Below are 21786 nucleotides of genomic sequence, written 5' to 3' on the forward strand. Positions count from 1 at the left end.
AGTACACCGTTGAATAAAGCAAATTAATGAAACCTGCGTAGAACTTCCTTAAATACTGGGGAAAAAATGTTTACATGAAGAAGTGGTCTAACCGGTCTTTACTGTGATATATACACAATTCAAAGGCTTGGAATCTTTTTTTTCTTGAAACTGCATAATACTCCCATTGCCGCCACACACTGCAAAATGTTTCCCCAGTTATGCTACTGTAACTTACCTTCAGTTTCAAGGGATTAAAGCAAACATTAATGAAACTGACAACAATCTCAACTCATTCAATGCCAGGGACGTATTTTCACATTTTTTTTCTTGAGTCCAGACGTTCAATCCCAGGTACTTATCAATTTTAATACTTAAATATCTAGAAAGTAATGTCTTTAATGGAATAAAGTATCAATATAAAAAAAATGCATCACAACTCATTCATTCAATTAAGTCTTTGATTTTCAGTGTTTTTAGTGTATAGCTATGAGAAGAAAAACAGCTCAAATGTATCAAAATAATCTTTATTCAACATATTCAAGTTCATTACATTTCAGGGTGTCAAATAGTAATACAGGTGCCATCACAAAAAAAGGGTGAATTTAAAAGCACAAACCAAAGAAATGTGATTTTTTTTGGTCAACATCCTGAATTATTCATTCTCTGCATATTTCAAAAGTCATTTTCTTTTCTCTAAAGGCACGCAATTGTCATAAAAATCTATACATAGAAAAGGGTCATTTGAGAGCACAGGTGCAAAGACGAAATATTTGTACAGTTCCAATAGTCACACAAAAAAACTGAACAAATTAAGGGACGAAACAACATATTACAAAGAACATGAAATGCAGTTTTAGGTCTAAAACTAAACCTTCATTTTCAGTGCAAACCAGTCTGTTCAAACAAAAGGAATGAAAGTGGAATTGAGACTAAAAGTTTTTTTTTTATCAGCCCTTGTGTGATGTTTGTTACGTAAGAGCGAATCAAAATCTTCACGTCACAACAAAAGAGCAGCACAAGATTGCTTGCTGATCAGTCTCGAATGTGTTTCCATACAGGGCACTCAAAATGGCTAATTTGAGTGGCGGACTGTTGCGAATGTTCCATTTCTTAACATTAAATGTCAATGTGGTGACTTGACACGAAAACAAGTAGTACAGCTGGACTGCGTTTAACGATGAGTTCGCTCCGGTCACTCCATGTAAACTGGAGACTTTTCCTTTCACCCCTAAGACCATTTGAGGCTTAGACGGCTAAACAGAGACGCTTATAAACAACGGACATGTTTGCGGCAAAGACATTTTTGCCACGTCTGTGACAAGATGACAAGTTCTTGAAGCGAAGGAACAGCGTGTAAAAAAAGTCAGCTGCATGGTGTCTATTTCGGTAAATAAACGAATTAGTATTGTTTTACAGTTTGAGGTGTCAAGACATTGTGCATGACATCTTTTCCAAGAAAAATATCTTGTTTTCTCCTCTTTTAGGTCAGAAACTAGTGATTTTGGTGAAACTGATGTTCTTACGATCTCCTTTCATTTTGGGTAGTCCGTGCTTCACAAGTGCTACTGGCTAGTCCTCCGAATGTGGCCTCAAAACGTCAACACAATCTTAGAGGTGAAAGTAAAATTCTTGACGGACTTACATGAGATGAACCAGTCAGTTTTTCGATCTCCTCAGCATCCGTTCTGCTCTATCTCCTTCTCTGCCACCACGGGCAGGACCAGGTGGGAGATGCGGCTCCACAGTCCGCCAAATTTGTCCATGTCCATCTCGTCGAAGGCCGTGTGCTCGCTGGGGACCAGCAGCCTTTCTTTGAGATAGCCCTCAACCATCTCCTCCACGGCGAGGATCTCTCCGTCAGCCTCCTCCCTCGGCAGCAGGACAGTAAACAAAAGGAAGACTTCCTTGTAGGCGGCGTGTTCATGGTCACAGTAGCGATATAAAATGATGGTGGAGCCGGGCGGTAGCTCCTCCAAGCGGTGGATCACAGCCGCCGCTTGCTTTCCCCTAAAGGCCGCCTCCAACTGCCCGTCGATGTCCAGCTTGACCTCGTCGCTTTTCAGGCCGGCTTTGGCGGCGCCGTCGATTTGGAGCACGGAAGCGTTCAGCGCCGAGGAGAAGGCGGAGGCCAGGCCCTCGGCCAGGCAGGCCATGGTCTTCTCGGCGCTTCGTCCGGACGTCAGGATCAGACTGACGGGTTCTGTGGGCTTGGCGCTTTGGAGGTGCTTCTCCAAGTGTTTTTTGCTCCTTTTCCACACTTCGGCTCTTTGACTGCCGAAGCGCGCCTCCAATTGTAAGAAGCGCTCGGCGAAGGGCTTCAGCTTCACGGACCTGGCTGGACGCTGCGTTCCGGTAGATTCCCGGTAGAAGGATATCAACTTGTCCTTGTAGAGCAGCAGCGCAACAGAACTGAGAAGCAGCAGGACCACAACCAACCAACAGAAACAATGTAGGAATCCTGAGAGGAAAACAGACCCATGTTCACGCATGCTTTGGTCGGTCAGACAGATTTTTACTCTGTGCCATGGACGAGAATTCTCATCTTTTAAAATAGCAATAACAGTAATACTTGATAACATTCTTGTCAAATACGTATTTTTATGGAGGATAGCTGACACCCTAGACTAATGCTTACCTAATACAAGCCAATTGAGCACTGAAGTGATAACTGACCATTGGATGGCAGTTTCCACACATACAACATTGCTTTTACCTACATGCAATTCAAAGCAAGGAATGGAGTCAATCTTTCATACAATTTTTTAAAGTGTCTGAAAATGGCAGTCACTAATTGTGATAAATCAAATTATATAAATATATATATACCAGTGGTATGGTATATATATATATATATATATATATATAAACATAAAATCAATAAAAAAAAATCTATAATGAAAAGTACATTTGAAGTGTAAACATTTATCTTCTCCATTGGGAGTCACCACCTCCCATTCTACACGGTAGCATCTGTGCCTTTGAATGTGTGTGGCTTTAAAAGGCGAGGCCTGGTCTGGTAAGTGACGTGTGTGCATCAAATTAGAGTGCTATTGGATGTTATTTCATGCAGTCATTGGAATCTCCAAACAAATGTGACCATTGCAGAGTTAGTACAGAAATCTGCTTATTCGGTGTCTATTTTATTCTTATTAGATGTATATTTTATTACTGTTTGCTCAGTGCAGCATTTGACAGTACACCAGTGGCTGCGTCTATCTTTGACTACTTGTGGGGGCATTTCAATATGTCCTAAAGAAATAATCATTGAAGCCCTAATTTTTGTCATTGACATAATTTGATCTTTACCTTGTGATGATCCTCCAGAGTATTTCCGGGCATCTTCTTGTGTCTTTTTAACTAAAGAGGCCAAAAAAATGACAGAAATAGCAACATTGTTCACTAAAATAAATGGCCAGGTGGCTTTCCTTTAGGGTCAAGTCACCTTTTTTCTTGTGCGCGACTGGTTCTTTCTGGGTCGAAATGTTACTGGCTCTGTGCCGTAACGTGTATGATGTCGCAGAGGGTGCATTCGCACTTAGGACACTGTGGTGGTTGATTCTGGAGGTAACTACACATGGAAGAGATTTGGAGTGAAATTCACCAAAGCAAAACAACTTTACTGCCAAGAAAATTTAGTCACGTTGACCCTACCAGAGCTTTTAGCTTTCGTCTCCATTTCCTTCTTGTACTCAGCCATACTGGTGATTTTGCGGCCTTGCACATTGCTTATGCTCTCCGAAGATCTCGTCGGCGCGCTGGGCTTTGCGAATGTGGCAGTTTCCTTAAGTGAGGAAGCTTTGACTGAAGAAACAAACAGCAAAGAACCAACTGTATCATACCAATTAAATCAATGCTTTTAAAAACAGAAACGGGTCATACCTTCTTCCAGTTTTGTCACGTGTCTGTCTGTATTTTCACTTATACGGCAGCGCTCGCCAAGCACAACAAACGGGGACAAATTCACATCTCCAGCGGAGCCTGTTTTATATGAAAGGAAATGATGCATGGTTTTGCGTGGCTAATCGTTGTTATCAAAATAATACAACTCTCTTAAAAACTACCTACATGCTAACTAAAATGTGCATGTCAACCCAAGTTTTAGTGACTTATTTTTGGAGTATTTGTTGCAATTTAAAGCCCGAGATCAGTGGTTCCTAACGAACCCTAAGAGATAGGTGAGACTACTCAACTTGTCAATTCATGATGCCAAAAGCTGCTTGGCCATCGCTGTTTGCAGATAATCACTTTATATCTCTTGGCCAATCAGTGCTGTGGGGAATTTACTGTGCTTAGTGGTCAAAGTGTGACTGATGTGGTAATATGTCAGGATTTATTTTTTTTCGTTTGGTGAAGGCGCATATGAAACTGATGGGGTTCAGTAATTCAAAAAAAAGTTAAGAACCACTGCCCTAGATTCTTACCAAGAGCTATTTTGGGCTGATACGGTCTTTGCACAAATTCTTCCTCAAAATCCATTTCCAGGTTGTCATTTTCCTCCGGTGCTGATTCCTGGAGATCCATCTCCTTTTTATCACCACTGCTTCTAGACGTTTCTTCTTCCTCCAGTCGACTCTTCTTACCAGGGGACGCTGGAAGACAAGTTTTGGTCCTCTGAAGCACTTTTCATTCAAAATGAATGGTATGACATGAGGTTTAATTGTCGTTGAAGCCAAACAAAATACAGTCGGCTCACCTTCATCTTCTGAGCCATTCTCCACATTTCTGGACCCATTAATATTTGGGACAGAAGAAGATGACGCCGGCTTTTCTATCCCTCTTTTAGACCCCCTTATTGGACCTCTTGGGGTCGCTTGATAAGTCGGAACTAAACAGGGAAGAATAATTTTAATTAAGAATGACTGGATTTAGTGTCTTCAACCACAATTAACACGAATGTAGTGAACACGCCAATGACAGTGTAGCCATTAAATTAAACGCCTTTGGGTTTACTGTGAAAAATAAAAACGTGTTAGCTTCCAAGGCTAGCGTCATTTACGTCACGTATGTTACACTTACTTTTTATCGCTGACTGTAGTCGCGTCGATCTCCTCGAAGCCCGGGGATTCGTATCTTCAGAAACGTCTGTATCCATTAATGGTTTATTTTCGAAATGTATACAATACCAATTAAACAATTTCAAACATCGCAAGAGCAGTAGATAGAGATTACGGGGGAAGAATTACGAAGAGGACTAGAAAAGCGGAAGAGCAACTTTCCTTTGGTTGGAGTCGTCCCCCCTGCAACACGTTCCCCTGCAAAAGTTCCGTCTATAAAACAAGTAGGTGCTGTACTTGAACGGGGACCAGTCAGTGAAAGAAACACAAACTCCAGGCTACGTTGTAGGCAGAATTTCACGTTGATATGAGGCGAGATGAGAAATTTATGGTAATATGTTCTCGAAATATGTTTTCCACGACGGCTTTTTGTCCATATTGCAACTGTGATAAGTGTTAGCATAGACTTGCTAATGTTCGAAGCTAACTGGCTTTCAACGTTTTAATTTAATTTTGTTGCGTTTTCTGACCCTTCAAGTCCTGGTAAAGTAATTATATTCGGTAACATATTTTACTCGATTGCACACTTTGTACAAACTGGATTTGGTGTTTTGTATACCAAATATGTTTGGACGAATCGTTTTGGACTCTGGACGCTCAAAGGCAGTTGTCCGAGGTGGTTCAATGTGCAAGTTGTCGTCATCATAACTTGACATGCATTTATCTCTTTTATCCTAGAAAGATCTCTAATTGGGCCCGCTAGATTGAAGCTCTCAACCAGTCATGGAAGAACCACCAGATCGAGCCGTCCATTCCCTTCAGGAAGCTGAAGCAGGTAACATGCAGATGCTAAACTTGAAATCGAAACATGTATCGGGTGTACTGGGTTGTGTTTTACTATGCACCTAATGTCTCATGCTAACAGATATAAAGGAAGAGGACGAGCTACGTTTCTCAGGTAAACTTGTTGGAGTTCTAATGTCACCAACCCACAATTCCACTTCTAAAAACATCATTAGATGTTTTGTTTTGTTTCATTTTTGTATTGCAAGCATTAAATGGATTAAAAAGTTGACAATGTCACATCAAAACTAACCCTTTTTGTAGCTATGCTTGTGTACAAGTAAAAGTAATTATATTTAAACATGCATGCATGTTTAAATCTACATAGTTTCACTGGCTTTGACATCACGTCTTGGATTATCATACTTTTCTTGCTTCCCTTCAAACTGAGCATTTTCACCCCCCCCCCCCCCCCCATTGGCAAAAAACAACAAAACAAAACAAAAAAACAACTCAACATTTCACTGAATGTATTTGTAATTAGTGTGCCCGTTGTGCTTTTCTTTTCTTTTTCGTCAACAAGCTGGTACTATTTTGGGATTACGGAACAGATACTCTATCATCTGGCCCCTCTAATTGTGTTCCAGGCAGCGATCAGCAAGAAGAGAAGCCCATCGTTCTGACGAGTGGGCGGAGTCACGGCGAATTGGCTGAGTCAAATGAGGAGAACAGCGCCACCCCACTGTTTGACCTCGATGGTTACGCTGACGACAAAAATCGGGCCGAGCCAACAAGGAAACAAGACGAGTTTGCTGGTGAGCGCTAACAAATAGAACTGGTCACTGTGTACCTTAAGCAACAGATACTTTTATATATTCTTTATCCTCTGTAAAAAAAACAACAATTACTGCCCACTACTTGTAAGTTAGCACACCACTGTACTTAAAATCCGTTTTTTAATTGTTGTAGCTGGGGACGACCTACTAGGTGATGAGGAGTTACTAGCTTCCAAAAAAGAGTGTGACGCAAACCCCGATCATGTAGACGGTCCCATAGAGCATCTCCAGGAAGACCTTTACGACACAAACCGTGATGATCAGCAAGGTGTGGAGAACACAATTGACATTTGTCTGATGTTTTATATATGGAAATATTCACCAACTAATCTTAATAATCCCTTTGTCGATCAGAGTCGAGAATTAGGAATCCTGTGGAAGAAGATGCTCCACAGGTGCCAACGGAGAATCAGGAGGATGATCTAAGGACTGAGGTGGAGAACATTGGCCCCACCACTCAGGAAACTGCTGATTTAGGAGTCACTGGAGTAAGCGGAGGTAACTCAAAACTCATTCAGCTCTTTTCTGTGCTGCTGATCCTGGTCACAAATTGAAGTCTGCCTAAAAGTGATCTCGACTGTTTGCACATCGACAGATTTTTTTTCAATCAATTATCCACATGTACTCACATTTTAGTTCCTTGTCGAATTACCTATTTGCAAATTTCTCTACTGTATTATACACTATACAGCTTATGAATGTCACATGACCAAACCCAGATAATGTGTCATGATTGGTCATTACCTCTGCGCTAGTGTGATGTCATTTTCAACAAACAGCGAGTGACAAAATGGCCGCCCCTTGAACTGGACAAATATTTCATATTCCACAAATGCCTGATCAGAATACCATGTTTGGACTACTGAGGTCACAGTATTTTATAATATATATAAAAAATGTTTACTTCCACTTTAAAGGCTGCAAATATTTGGCCACGGCTTGACTTATTAAAACCTGTCGATTTTACTTTTTTTGTTATACATTTCAACATAAAGCAAGATACCCCTCCACCCACAAAAGAGCAATAATTTGGCAGAGGTCTGCTGTAAAATTAAATACTAAAAGGACCAAGGTTCAAACGGTCAAATGTTGTGCATCTAAATCATTGCTTTTATTGTTGTAAGCGTCAAGGCATAAGTGTCGAACTCCAGTCCTTGAGAGCCGGTATCGAGCTTGTTTTGATGCTTATCTCTCAAACATACCCGATTCAAGTGATTAAGATCATTTTCAGAGCTTTCATTTGAATCAGGGATGTTGGAGAGAGACACCTGGAAAACATGCAGGACACCAGCCCTCAAGGACTGGATTTCGACATGAAATCTTAATTTTAATTTGCAGATGAATCAGTAATCAGAGTTTAATGTCAGAATCCTTGTTGGTCAGACTTTATATTTAACTACCAAAAATCAATGTCTGCACAGTAAGAAGATACCTGCTGGGCATGGGCGTAGTGTTGGTCCTGGTCGCCATGGCGGTGCAGCAGGTCCTCCGGCCTGAGCCGCAGCCTCCGAGCGCCACGCCTCCCATCGAAATCTTCCTCAAGCAGCTGGAAAGAGTCCAGTCTCGCTTCGCCGGCCAGCGGCCAGAGCTGTGGAGCCGAAGCCGGATTCACCTGAAGAGGCACCTCCTGACGCAATGGCCCAGCGAGCCCGTCAGCCTGATCCTGACGGCCGGCGCGGCGGGCCGCCGGACCCTGCCGTGCCTGGCCGGGCACCTGGCCTCCGCCTTCTCCTCCGCCCTCAATGCCTCCGTGCTGCACATAGACGGCGCCAGCAAAGCCGGAGAGGACAGCGACCAGGTGAAGCTGGACATCGACGGACAGCTTCAGGGTGCTTTCGAGGGGGGCAAACCCGTGGCGGTGATCCACCGCTTCGAACAGCTGCCTCCGGGCTCCACCCTCATTTTTTACCGCTACTGCGACCACGAGAACGCAGCCTACAAGAAGACCTTCCTGATCTTCACCGTGCTGCTGGAAGGAGAGGACGAGATCCCTGCCGGGACTTCTTTGAGCGCCGTGGAGGAGATGGTGGACGACCACCTCCAGAGGAAGTTCCTTTCGCACGGTCGCCCGCTAGCCTTCGACAGCATGGATAGGGACAAGTATGGGGGACTGTGGAGCCGCATTTCGCACCTCATCCTTCCTGTCGCTGCCGAGGCGTGGACGGAGAACGAAGGGTGCTCGTGAACGTTTGGATTATCTTGGACTGCTTTTTTGAACTTGGCGGCAGAATTTTTGACAGGTTTGATGAAAAGATGGCACTTTATAGACGGTTGTTTAAGCTCCGCCAAGGCCGATCAACACTTAACACCTGTGAGTGATCAAGGAAATAGCATTTTTTAAACATCAATGTTTTATTAGTGTATTTATAAAAAAATATTTTTGACAAGCAGCTGTGGTATTTTTATCTCCTCTAGATGGGGCTCTTCTTTTAAACATAAAGGCTACTGCAATGGAAATGTAATAAAATTACACTGCATCTCCACACCAATAGCGCCATCTAGAGGACCATAAAATATCAAGTGGTTCATGAGACTTGGTTTTTCCATCACAAAAGTTAACCAAACTGCTCTGAAAAATAATTTTATAGGTTACAAATGATAAAATGAATGATTCAGGTCTAGATGAAGGTGTCTTTCTGTGCAGTATTAAAAAAATAATATATGGTGCATAAAGATATAAAATAGTTTTTTTGTAGTCCTAAAAACACACTATATTATTCTGATGATTTATTTTTTTTTTTAATTACAGCTATTTCTATTGGAAACATGTAAACAATACCCCAGTCCAGGCATGATCAAAAGAGGAAAGAGAATGTTTTTTGTTCCAACAATCTTAGAGGTTATTTATGATTTAAAAAAAAATGCCCATTGCTATTTTCTGTTTGACTGACTGTGCTTTCAGCATTGCAATACACAAGATTATTTTGCAACAGTGTCTTTTCTGACTAAAACTGGTGCGCCTAAATCAAACTTCCTGTTATATTCCAAGTAGACCGTAAATACTATTCTCTACTGCTTCATACTGTAATGTGCCTTCAATATGCAATAAAAAGAGGCTTACTTGGTGAATTGCAGTGAATGATAGTGACGTATAGAGGGCAGCATTTAGCAAAGCCTAAGCTAACACCAAGGGTGGTCAAACTTGTGCGGTTCCCGGGCTATATTTGCTTTTTATCAAAGACAGAGGGGCTCGTTCTTAGCTTAATGAGATGCAATGAGAAAAAACATTAATATTTAAACTTATTTCAATTGATCGATTCTTATTTGTAATTTCTACTTTGTGATTGTAAAACTGCTCCCAAGAGAGCGACTAAAACTACACTGCACAGCATCTTAATGCAAGATTTTCCTTAATAGTTTTGTCACCCTACCACATAAAGCGAGAGCCACCATCCAATGACACGGAATGCATTTATTTCGTGAGACTTACTTTTACAGTGCTGATGTCTCGCGAGTTGAACTCCTCCTCGCTGCGCCCGACGGGCCCGCCTCCTGTCGGCACTCGCTCAGCTTCAACACGCACCCTCTCCCTGCCTCCACTCTCCATCAGCACATTGACATCATGGCCTCATAGAGCCTCATCTCCAGAATCTGGACTCGCCATGAGGAGGCCAAGGACGCTTCTTGGCTGCTAACTTAAACAATCTGCAACTTTTTAAAATTTCTGCCTCTGCAACTTTTTTCAATTTCTGGCTCTCTCACCGAGGGACTACAGTGCTGGCAGCATGTTGAAGTGGTGCGTTGTGATCTTGGTGCACTGTGCACTTTTTGTTGCCGTGTCGCCAAACAGCCTGGCCGCTGCAAAGTCCAGGTTGCAAACTGACACAGAGTCAGGGCAAAGTGCCAACAAGCTGCAGGAGGTGACAGATGACGAGCAAAACACACTTTCTGAGGTAAGGTGTGAACTTAATGCATCATACAGTTAAGTCCAGATGGATTTTTGCCTTTATACACCACTGACATGGATATGGAATGAAACAGTCACTATGTGATTGTTGTGTGATACAGTTTGAGACTTTTAGGTTTTTCCTTAATCATTTAAAAGAAGTACAGCCGTTTCGTGTTTTTTCTTCAGTACTATTTACAAGATGTTGCTTTCCTTTGTTAAAAAGAAGGAGGAACAATTGCCAACCAAAAGATACCTTCAAAAATCTTAAAAGTTAAGATGGTAACACAACAAAGACCGTGTCACAATGATGGAGTGCGGTAATGAAAAGAAAGAGTAGTTGGTAATCCAAAGCATACCACATCATGTATCAAATACAACAGATGAAAGTGTCTGGCTGCTAAATGAATGCGCTAACGAGTTCACTGACAGAAGTAAAAAGATGGATTTCAGTTTATAAAAAATGACGACAAAATTAGTGGCTCAAGGTACTAATTGATCATAATCAAAGAATCGATAAAAGGTTTTAAAATGTATTAAGACTTAAAATACTTCTCTAATGCATTTGTAAAGTAATTTTTAACCAATTGCAACATTTTCTATAATTAATAGCAATCACTCCTACTTAACTATTTTCTTTGAAGTTTGTAACATTTACTGGAGTAAAAAGAGTAAAATCAGCAAAGAAAATATTTTTGTTTCAAAGTCTCCAAATAGTCTCGCTTGAGATGCTATGCCAAAGATGCACAATCAATACGATGTTTGAATTTGGTTTTGCAAAGTATACAGATCTATTATTTTAACAACAAACAACTTTTAGACGAAAATTATGTTAACGCCCTACCCAAGGAAGTGAATAGACCCAAGTTACTGTGCCCTAATATATATATATATATATATATTTGAGGGCTTCTAGCTTTGACTTGACCTCAGTTTGACCATTAGACAACCACCCTCACTTTACATTCTTAAAACCTTCATCGATTGAGATGTTCTGCATTGAATGACTTAAAAATTAAAGTCTCCACTTGACTTACTGATCATTTCGTTTTCAAGCCACTGTGGTGTGGTATGAAGGCAAAAAAAATCCTTCTGAACTCAAATGTATGTTTTTGTTTTGACACCTGACAACTTTTTGTGCACAAACTTTGAGCGAGGTGGAAAAATACATACCGTCCTTTTCTCTTTGTAGCTGCTGGGTGATTATGACAAAGTGAAAGCCCTCTCGGAAGGCTCTGACTGTCGGTGTCAATGTGTTGTCAGACCCCTGAGCAGGAGCGCCTGCCGGCGGATAGAGGAGGGCAGCGCAACCGCGCAAGACTCGTACACTGTGGAGACCATCACGTCCGGTCCCGAGTGTAAGTGCGCCTGCGTCGCTCCTCCCTCAGCGGTCAACCCCTGCGAAGGAGAGCTCAGGCTGAAAAAGCTTAGGGAAGCCGCCAAGGATGATGCCAAGGTGAATTTTCATACCCCCCCCCCATCTAAAAAATTCAAAGGATCATCATGGAGCTTGATTGGCACTGCGGTCTCCAGTTGGTCTTCACGTCTTTTGACCGAGTCCGCTTGATCCTTTTAGTTGGCCAACATCCTCGAGCTTCTGGAGGGTTCCTATTATGGGATGGATCTACCGAAGATGCACACCACCATCAGCAATCTGGTAGACCGTGTGACACGTATTGAGAAGGTACCAGATGAAGGAGAAGGATCCATTTTGCGTCATGATAAGGAATTAGTTCTTCACAGGATATAGGAAGCTTCAGTTAGGCCTGAACAGACAGAAGGACAAAAGTATTGGGACACCTGGGAAGTGAAAATACCCAAAAATAATAAGTGGCGAAATGGCCGCCCCCTAAGATGGATAAAAAACATAATATTAATCAGAATAACGTGTTTTGCCTTGTGGGGCCACAACAATAATATTTTAAAGACTTGACTTCTTATTTAATGATTAATTAAACACATTGCAGAGGACATTTTGCTCCGGCCAAAGAGTTTATAGACTGAGCCAAGAGTTTTTTTTTTGTTTTTTTTTAAACCTCACTGTTTAAAACGGCCACAGCTTGACGCATAAATGATTTCTCTTTACAAATATTCCTGACTATTCCACCAAACAGCACAGCTCGAGATAATGAATAAATATTGTGGGCTGACTCATTACAGACCCAAATAGACTTTTTAGTTACGGACCTGTTGTAGATTCTGCTCTGAACATGAAATTGTTTGTCACAAATTCATTTTACCAGCCTGGCTGTCAAACTGAGTCACCTAAGTCTGAAATTAACTCATGTAAAAGGAACAAGACCCATATATTGGTAAAAGGAATACTTCAAAGAAAGAGTTCACATGGTGTCCCAATACTTACGTCCACAGTATCACTTTTATGTCCAATAAAACAATCCTTAGATCATAAAACAGCAAGTAGTATACAACATAATGTATGAAACATGGTGGAGGTCATCTGAAAAGTGGGCGAGTTATTACCGTAATAATAATAACTTTTATTGTTATGCAAGTGGGGTTGCATCAGAAAGCATTAAAGTCCCAAAAGAATGTAGCGGTCTGCGTCTCCTGACCCCACATACTCAAAATAAATCCCAATTGTAATCATGGCCTGGACAAATTACGGCATCTTCACCTCATAGTAGACGGGAAAAAAAAATTGAAAAGAGGGAAAACGTATTCGTATTTGCCATGTGTGGACTTACGCTTTTGGTGTAAATGTTGCCTTGATATTCCACTGGCTGGCTCACTTGCGTGAGATGTGACAGCCATTGTTAAGCACACTGAAAATAGATGTGCTTTTCCCCACTAAGTGGCCTCTGGAGACTTTTTTTTTTGCATGGGAAAACCTGGAGAAAAATGAACCTCCATTTAGACTTACAGTATTTATACAGTACATAGTCTCCAGTATATACAATATTAGATACTGTAGCAGCTGCTGGCACATTTGCACAAAGCACTGAGCCACATGATCACAAGCTACTGTTTACAGTTGGAGTAGGGTTGTACAAATAATCTTGGGCAATGAGCCATATGCTTAGTGCTTTTATTAGGATCATTCCATGCTAAATTACCCAACAGATTGAACCAAACCAATTTTGATTTTCATTAAACTTAGTGTGTTAGTGATGGCATGACACTAAGTCTAAAATTTTAGGTCAATCGAAGCAGGAGTTTGGGAGGTACGGCTCGCAGAATATTAAAATTTCCTGTAAAAAACAAAAAAGAAAAAGGGGGCGTGGCTTCCTTTCTTTGAACTCTTATAGCAGAGGAACTTATAGATCAGTTTTTAGAAATGAAGGATCATTGGGAAGAATTCAACAAAGATTCCAAATTATAAAGTTTAGAAGATTGCCAAATATTTTACATTTAATGTTATGCTATCACTATCAATAAGTACACACAGTTTCATCAAAATACATATGCAATGTACAGTGTCCAACAATAAACCAAAATTTAGCAATATACTGAAATTCCTGATTTGTTTTCTTATTTTACAATTACGATGACCGTCAAACTCATATTTGTTTATGACTGTGTAAAGGTGATGGCTTTAAAAGAGACCAAAGATGAGGTGGCGTCCCAAACGAACCCACCAAAGCCAACGGATAATCCAAAAAGTTGGACCACGGCCCCACATTCACCTTCACATCAAAAAGATGATCAGAATGGAGAGCAACTCAAAGGACCAGAAACATCTAAAAAAACAATGGTACAGTAAATCTTGTTTTTTTTTTTTTTTTACACAACTCAGTCACTGCCATTTTATGTATATATATTTTTTTCCTAGTGTGGAACGTGATTTAAAAAAGATGAAATTATACTTTAGTAGTGGATGGAGGATATATGAACTTATTAATGATAAGTGCGGGATGGCCGGGTGACTGTAGCACTGACCCCATGACAGCATCCAAGTGAAATGGCGATCCTGTCCAGAAGTGTTGGGTGGGCTTCTTCCCCAAAATCGAATCACCATGCTGGTATGCTTTCTCAGGGGTATTACGCAAGGTTATTGATGAAAACTGAAACTACGTGGAACAAATCTAAATGTGATGATGAAAACATGGCAACAAGATGCGCTGAGTCCATAAACTAGAAAGTCGGTTTGAAAATGTTGTGTATCTCCAGTAAACACAAAAATCTAGACAAAACGAGTGAAAGCTCTGACTGTTAAACAAAAACAAATTCTGTCCCTATTGTTATCTTATTTTGAATAATTTTCCCTAGGTTTACCTCACAGTGTTACATTTATAGTGCCAAGTATTGCTACAAATAAATATTTATTGATGCAAGCTGTTTTTGTTTAGAAAACTGCTCAAACTTGCAACGTTTCATCTAGCCGGAGGGTTGTGAAGTTGTTCCTTTGTCTACAAATAGGAGAAGCACGGGGAGAAATTTGGTGCCGGAACTCTGTCTGACGGCTTGGCCCAGGTCACCAAGGTGAAGCCACATGGGGCTCACAGAAAGCGTGACGATAAGGAGGCATCTCAAGGATCCAAGACTGCTCTGAATGGCATGGTTATCAGAGGAGTGACTTTTTACAAGGCTGAGCCAGAACCAATGGCCACGGACGATGGGGAGTATGAAGAAAATGGTGAGTGCCACCAGTTGCCAAACAATAGCCATGGTCAAGGCCATGAAACCACAGGATATGGAGTATTTGTCCACCCACTTTTTTTTTTTTTTTGCATTCTGATAAGAACCATCTGGTGGGAATGAATGACATTTAAGGAGAAGTCAAACCCCCAAAAATGAGGGGGGGATATTTGTCTTACTGTGAGTCAGATAATTTGTGGCACAACAAATCCATTTTTCTATTCTCCGGGGCAGTGCAAAATTCCTTAAAAGTTAAAGTGAAGGTCAACCAAAGCATTTCCTTTGTAATAATATGTTCTTTGCGCCACTGCTAGTCTAAACATGGCATTCTCATTAATATTGTGTTTGTGGGATATGAATAAGGCAGTAAAAGCAGCCCATTTGGAGAACTCTCACGGGGCAACCATTTTGATGCTTAGTGGACTGAAAATATCACCAGTTTTACGTGTATGGTCATTTGCTGTTCGCCCGATTGGTCGTTATCTGAGCCCTCAGTGACTAATATAATTTTCAGTCAATAGCAAGTGGCAAAATGGCCGCCCCCTGAGATGGATAAGATCAAGTGGAATTTACAGGTCAAATACAGCAAAAAATTGTACTGTTATTCATAGCAATGCAAATTTGTCATTCATGTTTTTGCGTAATCTAGCTAAGTAACTAAAAAAATTGGGCCAGTAACTAACAATTATTTTAGTTATCAGTTAATGACAATTATTTTATTTATTTCTTTTTATATACTGATAAATCAATTTAATTGATATGAATTTTCATTAATTTAATTAAAAATAGGACATTTTTCTCCCAGTAGCAAAGATCATGCACTAAAATATTTTTTTAAGTTTCGCTGACTTGTTTGGTCTGTAAAAATCATTGTTTTTCAAAATAAAAGCAAATATCTGCATATGTTATATTTCTATTCTACACAATAATAGTTTATTCCATGCTGTTTCACAAACTGCTTGAGGGCTGAATTTTTTAAGTCTCCAAATGAATAATTGATTATATTGGTTATCAATTACTTATTGTTTTAATTGCTGCACTATTAAAAATATAGACCTAACAAAATACAAACTGAAGGAACTAATACGTATAACGTTTAAGTCCTTATCTGACTAAGGACAAATGTTGGCAGTTATCAGGAAGGTAGCAGCTCTTTTTTTTATTTCATCAGGGTTTTTCAAACTTGCAAATGTTCACCGGGTAGTTGCCAAAACATATTCAAAATTTCTTTGCAAAATGAGCAGTACAGGAAAATGTCTGTTGAACATATGATGAACGTTTGCGACCTTGAACGAACCCTGAAGAGAACCGTTTGCTCTTTAGCGGAAAAGGAGTTTTGACAGTAGTAGGCAAATTAGCATTCAATTTCTACGTAGAATAACGGCCGCAATTTATTGCTGGCCTCGATTTCTCCATCGTCTGCAGATTTTGAGTACCATGGATTCAGTGGCGATGGTCCAATGGACCTCCTCCTTGAGGAGAATCTTCTTCAACACAAAGTTCATCGCCGTCACAGGAAGAAGGTGGAGCCAAGGTCATTTCGCCCCATGACGACTAGCCTGACTCACGACTCAGCCAGCCAGTCAACAACTCTAACAGATGTTCTGAGCGAAGAGATCGAAGACATTGATGCGCCATCCGTTTCTACAACAATCCAGAGTGACACAAACACAACGAGCAAAGTCGCGTTTGCGCCTTACACAACCGCAACGATCCCCACCGCGATGAACTCTACACCTCGATCCGTTCCTTCGGAGATCATCCGGGAAGCAGACCCTACCCCAGATGTAACTACCGAGGAGATGACCATGACAAACCTCGCCAATGACGAGGCGACCCCTACAAGTAGCACACAAACAATCCCGAGACAAACCTCAAGCGTGGAGACGAGCGATCAAAAGCAAATCACCGAGATACCAAACTCCTCTGTGAAGGAAGTGTCCACCAGCACTGGGTCCCATACCACCGATCGAATGCAAATCACGGAGATACCAAACTCCACTGCGAAGGGTGTGACCACCAGCACTGGGTCCCATACCACCAACATTCCAATAACTACAGGTACTCAGGGTGCCCCCACAACACCACAAGAAACCGAACCGACCAAACTTGCAGTGTCTTCTACAGAAAGTCTTACACACACTTCCCCTCCGGTCACCACACCTGCAACGACAGCTCCTCCTGCCACGACCACCCCGATCCCAAGCACTACAATGACGACCACTACAACTACACCCACGACCACCAGTCAAGAACCAACAGTAAAACGCAAGTACAAGATCAGCTGGGAGGAGGAAGAGGAGGATGTGGAATTTGATGACATAATGCAAAGGCAGGAAGGAGCAACAACAAGAAAACCTGGTAAATTGAGTCTTTGTCCTTATAATTCGATAGTTTGCGTTGGACGGATTGTAGATCAAGAATAGCAGAGTGTCACTAAGTACAACACAGATCTTAACTCATTCAATCAAAAAGACATTTCAAAATTTTTTTTAAGAATTCAGGGATTCAATCTTAGACGACTAAAGTTTTGTCATATTCATCTTTCGACGGTTCGTATCTTCTACTAATCCCTTTTGTTTACACGCTTCGATTACAATTTGAATCTTTTGACTGCAGTTAAATGAAAGTACTGAAGTAATTGATCGCTTTGATACTAAATTACAAAAGTGCCAGAATACTTTAGTACTTCAAACCTTTGGTACCAGCCATTTTTAGGCTCTCCTTCTGGAAAATCGTAGAACAAGATGTAAATAAGTTCCTGGAATTGTATTTCTAGACTCTAAAAAAAAAAAAAAAAAAAAAAAAAAAAGTAAAACTATGATTTAAGAATGTAAAATCCTATTTAAATCAGCCAATTCTCTGTCACTGACTGCGATAGACGTCAAAGATCCAGATTTACACAGTATCCAAACAACCAAAGATTTTTCTGTAGTCAACTACAACGGGATAAATCAAACTGAAAATCCTCTGTAAATTCGTCAATTGGAAAGCAAGATGCCAAAACATGTGATTAGCAATTAGTTGACTCTTCTGTCAATGCGTCGTAATAAAGTAAACTTATTGACTGATGGGTTTAACTTCTAGTATTTGTACTAAGTGATAAGTTTGTCTTTAAAATTCAGAGTAATATTTCTCATAACTGACATCCGTGCAGTTCTTACTCAATTTTCCAACCACAATCATTGCGATCGACTGAGAAACAATCCGGGGAGTGTCCAGCTTTTCCCTGCGACCCTGAATAGGATCTGCTGTAGAAAATGAATGGGTTGGGTCATTACTGAAAAATTACAGAAGAATGTACGCTGCCAGAAATGGTCAGAAAAAAAAAATCTTTGACCAGCACCAAATGTTAAGTTCTTAGCCCCTCAAGCAATAACAAACGTTGTAGGAATTGCTTGAGTAGTTTTAAGAAAACCTACAGACTAATACTTATCAACTCCTGGTCTGAGGTTGCTTAAAAAGAAAAGAGTAGACCATCAAATTTTGGAAAATACAAAACAGTCTTAGACAAATACAATTGGGTATTATTTGGACTGTTCTGTGCCAATGTGGCAACCTTGCGTGCGTCAGACTGGTTCAAACAAAAGCTTGTTACTGTAATTATTTTCAGACTCTTTGAGGTAGGTCTGGAAGATGTTGATGCTCTTCTAAATCCTCACTCATAACACCCGGGGTCTCTTGCAGAGGAATGTAAGGACACTCTGGCAATCATCTCTGAACCAGTGACTCACAATAAGTACGGCAGGACCGAAGGAGCCTGGATGAAAGATCCCAAGTCAGACAAAGACCGGATTTATGTCACCAACTTCTATTACGGGAACAACCTCCTGGAGTTTCAGAACATGGAGGTTTTCAAAAAAGGTAAAAGAACTTTTGGTTGATCCTGAGCTTTTCTGACTGGCTTCTTTGCAATCTTCTATTCGGAATATTTTAGAACCTATTTCACCAATGCTTAGAACTTCTGTTTATCATTATTCTTAGAGCATTTTGCCAAATACAACTAACATCCTTTTGGTATATTTTGATGGCTGTTTTGTTATCCCTTCCAATCATCCTCAAGCATTAAAGCATTAATTAAAGCATTAAAGCATTGAGCATTAAATATCTAATTATTTTTGTCATGTATAGGCCGCACCAGGTTATAAGACTCAGGTTGTAACATGAAATATTTATACCTAAATATGGTACACTGAAGTTTTTAACATTTTTGTTTTTAGTTCAAATATTTTTCCAAAATGCCTTGTTATAGGACCATCATGCCTTCAACAAACTGACATGACTGTACTTTTAGAAACAAGAGCAGCATGCTTTTTAGAATACTGCAACATCATCACAGTAACATGCCTGATGAAAAGCCCACCAGAGGTTATTGAGCATTATGATCTTCCTCTTCACCCTCTGCACTAAATCCATTCAGGATTCACACTTGTGTCAGGTGGCTGCAAATATTTTGGTGTGCACCCAGGAATCATAGCTGGTAGAGAGTTTGTTTTCTCAATGGCTGCTTTCACAGATTCTGGTGGAAAATTGCATCTGTTGGCTAGTTAAAAATAAATAAATAAAAACAGTAGCTACAACGCACTGGACTATAAACCGCAGGGTTCAACAAGAGAAAATAAAAATGCTTATAGTCCGAAATTTACTGTATGGCATCCAAGTTTGATGCTCATTTAGAGGATTTGCATAAAAAAAACACTATTTATAGCCTAAAATGTCTTCTTTTTTATGTCTCTTCAAGGCCGCTTCACCAACTCCTACAAGCTTCCCTACAACTGGATCGGCACCGGACACGTGGTGTACAATGGCGCTTTCTTCTACAACCGGGCCTTCTCCCGAGACATCATCAAATTTGACCTGCAGCAGCGCTACGTGGCTGCCTGGACCATGCTGCACGACGCCGTGATGGAAGAGTCAACGGCGGCGTGGGAGTGGCGCAGCCACTCGGACATCGACTTCGCTTTGGACGAGAGCGGCCTGTGGATCATCTACCCGGCGATGGACGACGAGGGCTTCTTACAGGAAGTGGTTGTCCTGAGCCGACTGAACCCAGTGGACCTCAGCATGCAGAGGGAGACCACGTGGAGAACCGGGCTGAGGAGGAACCACTACGGCAACTGCTTCATCGTGTGTGGCGTCTTGTACGCTGTTGACAGCTACAACCACAAGGAGGCCAACTTGGAATACGCCTTCGATACGCACACCAATACTCAGATGATTCCCAGAATGCCATTCACCAACAATTATACCTACACAACCCAAATTGACTATAACCCCAAAGAGGGTGTACTATACGCATGGGACAATGGACACCAAGTTACGTATGATATTAAGTTTGCGTATGTAGACTCCAATTAAGGCTTTAATTGTAGGAAATTGACATTCTTAAATGGATTGTAGATCAGTCCAACTGGCCTATAATGGCCATTTGTTCAATTTGTATCTGAATTTAATAAAAAAGTGAGCCACGATGGTTGGTGAACACATCATGCTTTGTAGTGTAAAGCCAGCCGCTAACAGAGGGACTCAAATAGACATAAAATGCAAACCGCATTAGTCGATGGCTGACCCTTGCTCCACACAACTACTATCACCACACTCAAAACCAAACAGGCAACATCTTTAGTTTCTAATCAGGAATTATGAAGCACAACCTATACTTTATTGAACCACAATGACGTAGTCCATTTGTCGATGAAAAACCACCGACATTCTGAGCTTGAGATGACATGAGAATAATTTTACCGGTTAAACTAAACAAACTATAAAATGAAAGAAAAAAACATGCACTTCTAGTAAAAACTCCTAACAACCCAGGCTAAAGTTAGCTCCCCCTGGTAACAACCAAAAGAACATTCATTTCATTCATTCATTTAAGGCCGTGCTTCTCAATTATTTTTTTGCAAAGTCCCCCCACGGAAAGAGAAAACATTTTGCGCCCCCACAGTCGCTGCTGTGACTATGAATGAGATCATTGTCTATGAAAATTTTATAAGTATACCTAAAATGGTATCGTTTTTGACATTAACAAAAGGAGAAAGCCAATGAAATCAACTTTCAGAAAGTGTTAACTTCACTTTTAAGATAAGATACGATTAACTTTTGTCCGCATGAGGAAATTTGTCTTGGGCAAAGTGCGTTAGACCACAGCAGTGTTAAAACAGACAACATTTTATACAGTGTTTATGCAGGGTACAGGTTATTCTAAAACTGAAAAAAAAAATGCTTTAAGTGCATCAAAGTGCCTGAAATAAAAAAAATATCTGTCAATCCTTGTTTAAACTAGAAATGGTTTTGACCACCTGAACCGTAAATAGATCTGGAAAATTACCACCAATTCCTAAAAAATTGTAACCTGAGGAAAAAGGTATAAAACATTGTAGTTTTTTTTTTTTTTTCAAAATCAAATTTGAGAAGGACTGAGTTAAGATATTTTGTGTCAATACATATCCTTGACAGCAAATACTACAATACTACAAATAGGTCAAATCATGATTCCTGTCAAGCTAACAAAGTGAAGGCTCACTTTAAGTAACCATAATTTGAACTGTTTGTTTCTCACAATGAGTGATATATTTGTTGTGAAAGATCACATGACATACCCCAGTATTTTGATTGTTGGTATAAGCATTTGCGCTGTAGACGCCATTTATTTGCAATTCAAAGATGGTCATCAACTAATAAAATATGGTTGCAGAACCGCACATAA

General features: G+C 40.5%; 3 protein-coding genes across 9 annotated transcripts; 2 read left to right on the plus strand and 1 right to left on the minus strand.

The window, feature by feature from the left end:
- Positions 1-490: 490 nt before the first annotated feature.
- LOC148416908 (torsin-1A-interacting protein 2-like) lies at positions 491-5366 on the minus strand. 2 transcript variants are annotated; one of them, XM_088426395.1, is made up of 8 exons: positions 4999-5366; positions 4676-4807; positions 4404-4571; positions 3862-3960; positions 3634-3783; positions 3425-3550; positions 3289-3339; positions 491-2440 (listed from the first exon to the last, which is right to left on the minus strand). In XM_088426395.1, exons 1-8 carry the CDS (start codon positions 5072-5074, stop codon positions 1656-1658), a joined length of 1587 nt encoding a protein of 528 aa, XP_088282521.1. In that variant the 5' UTR covers positions 5075-5366; the 3' UTR covers positions 491-1655. The 2 variants fall into 2 exon arrangements, with proteins under 2 accessions (XP_088282521.1, XP_088282522.1); XM_088426396.1 differs by lacking the exon at positions 4676-4807.
- Positions 5059-9664, plus strand: LOC148416909 (torsin-1A-interacting protein 2-like). 5 transcript variants are annotated; one of them, XM_088426397.1, is made up of 7 exons: positions 5060-5367; positions 5715-5811; positions 5902-5934; positions 6407-6574; positions 6729-6863; positions 6950-7093; positions 8017-9664. In XM_088426397.1, exons 2-7 carry the CDS (start codon positions 5760-5762, stop codon positions 8778-8780), a joined length of 1296 nt encoding a protein of 431 aa, XP_088282523.1. In that variant the 5' UTR covers positions 5060-5367; positions 5715-5759; the 3' UTR covers positions 8781-9664. The 5 variants fall into 5 exon arrangements, with proteins under 5 accessions (XP_088282526.1, XP_088282527.1, XP_088282523.1 ...); XM_088426398.1 differs by having other exon boundaries at positions 5060-5260; XM_088426399.1 differs by having other exon boundaries at positions 5247-5367; positions 5719-5811.
- Positions 9665-10149: 485 nt separating this feature from the next.
- On the plus strand, positions 10150-21786 carry olfml2ba (olfactomedin-like 2Ba). 2 transcript variants are annotated; one of them, XM_088426690.1, is made up of 8 exons: positions 10150-10488; positions 11674-11937; positions 12058-12165; positions 14026-14193; positions 14859-15075; positions 16503-17438; positions 18765-18941; positions 19819-21786. In XM_088426690.1, the coding sequence occupies exons 1-8, from the start codon at positions 10321-10323 to the stop codon at positions 20433-20435; spliced, it is 2655 nt and encodes an 884-aa protein (XP_088282816.1). In that variant the 5' UTR covers positions 10150-10320; the 3' UTR covers positions 20436-21786. The 2 variants fall into 2 exon arrangements, with proteins under 2 accessions (XP_088282816.1, XP_088282817.1); XM_088426691.1 differs by having other exon boundaries at positions 10305-10488; positions 11745-11937.

Source organism: Hippichthys cyanospilos, chromosome 10 (genome assembly GCF_059441005.1).
Source record: "Hippichthys cyanospilos isolate Australia breed blue-spotted pipefish chromosome 10, RoL_Hcya_1.0, whole genome shotgun sequence".
NCBI lineage: Eukaryota > Metazoa > Chordata > Actinopteri > Syngnathiformes > Syngnathidae > Hippichthys > Hippichthys cyanospilos.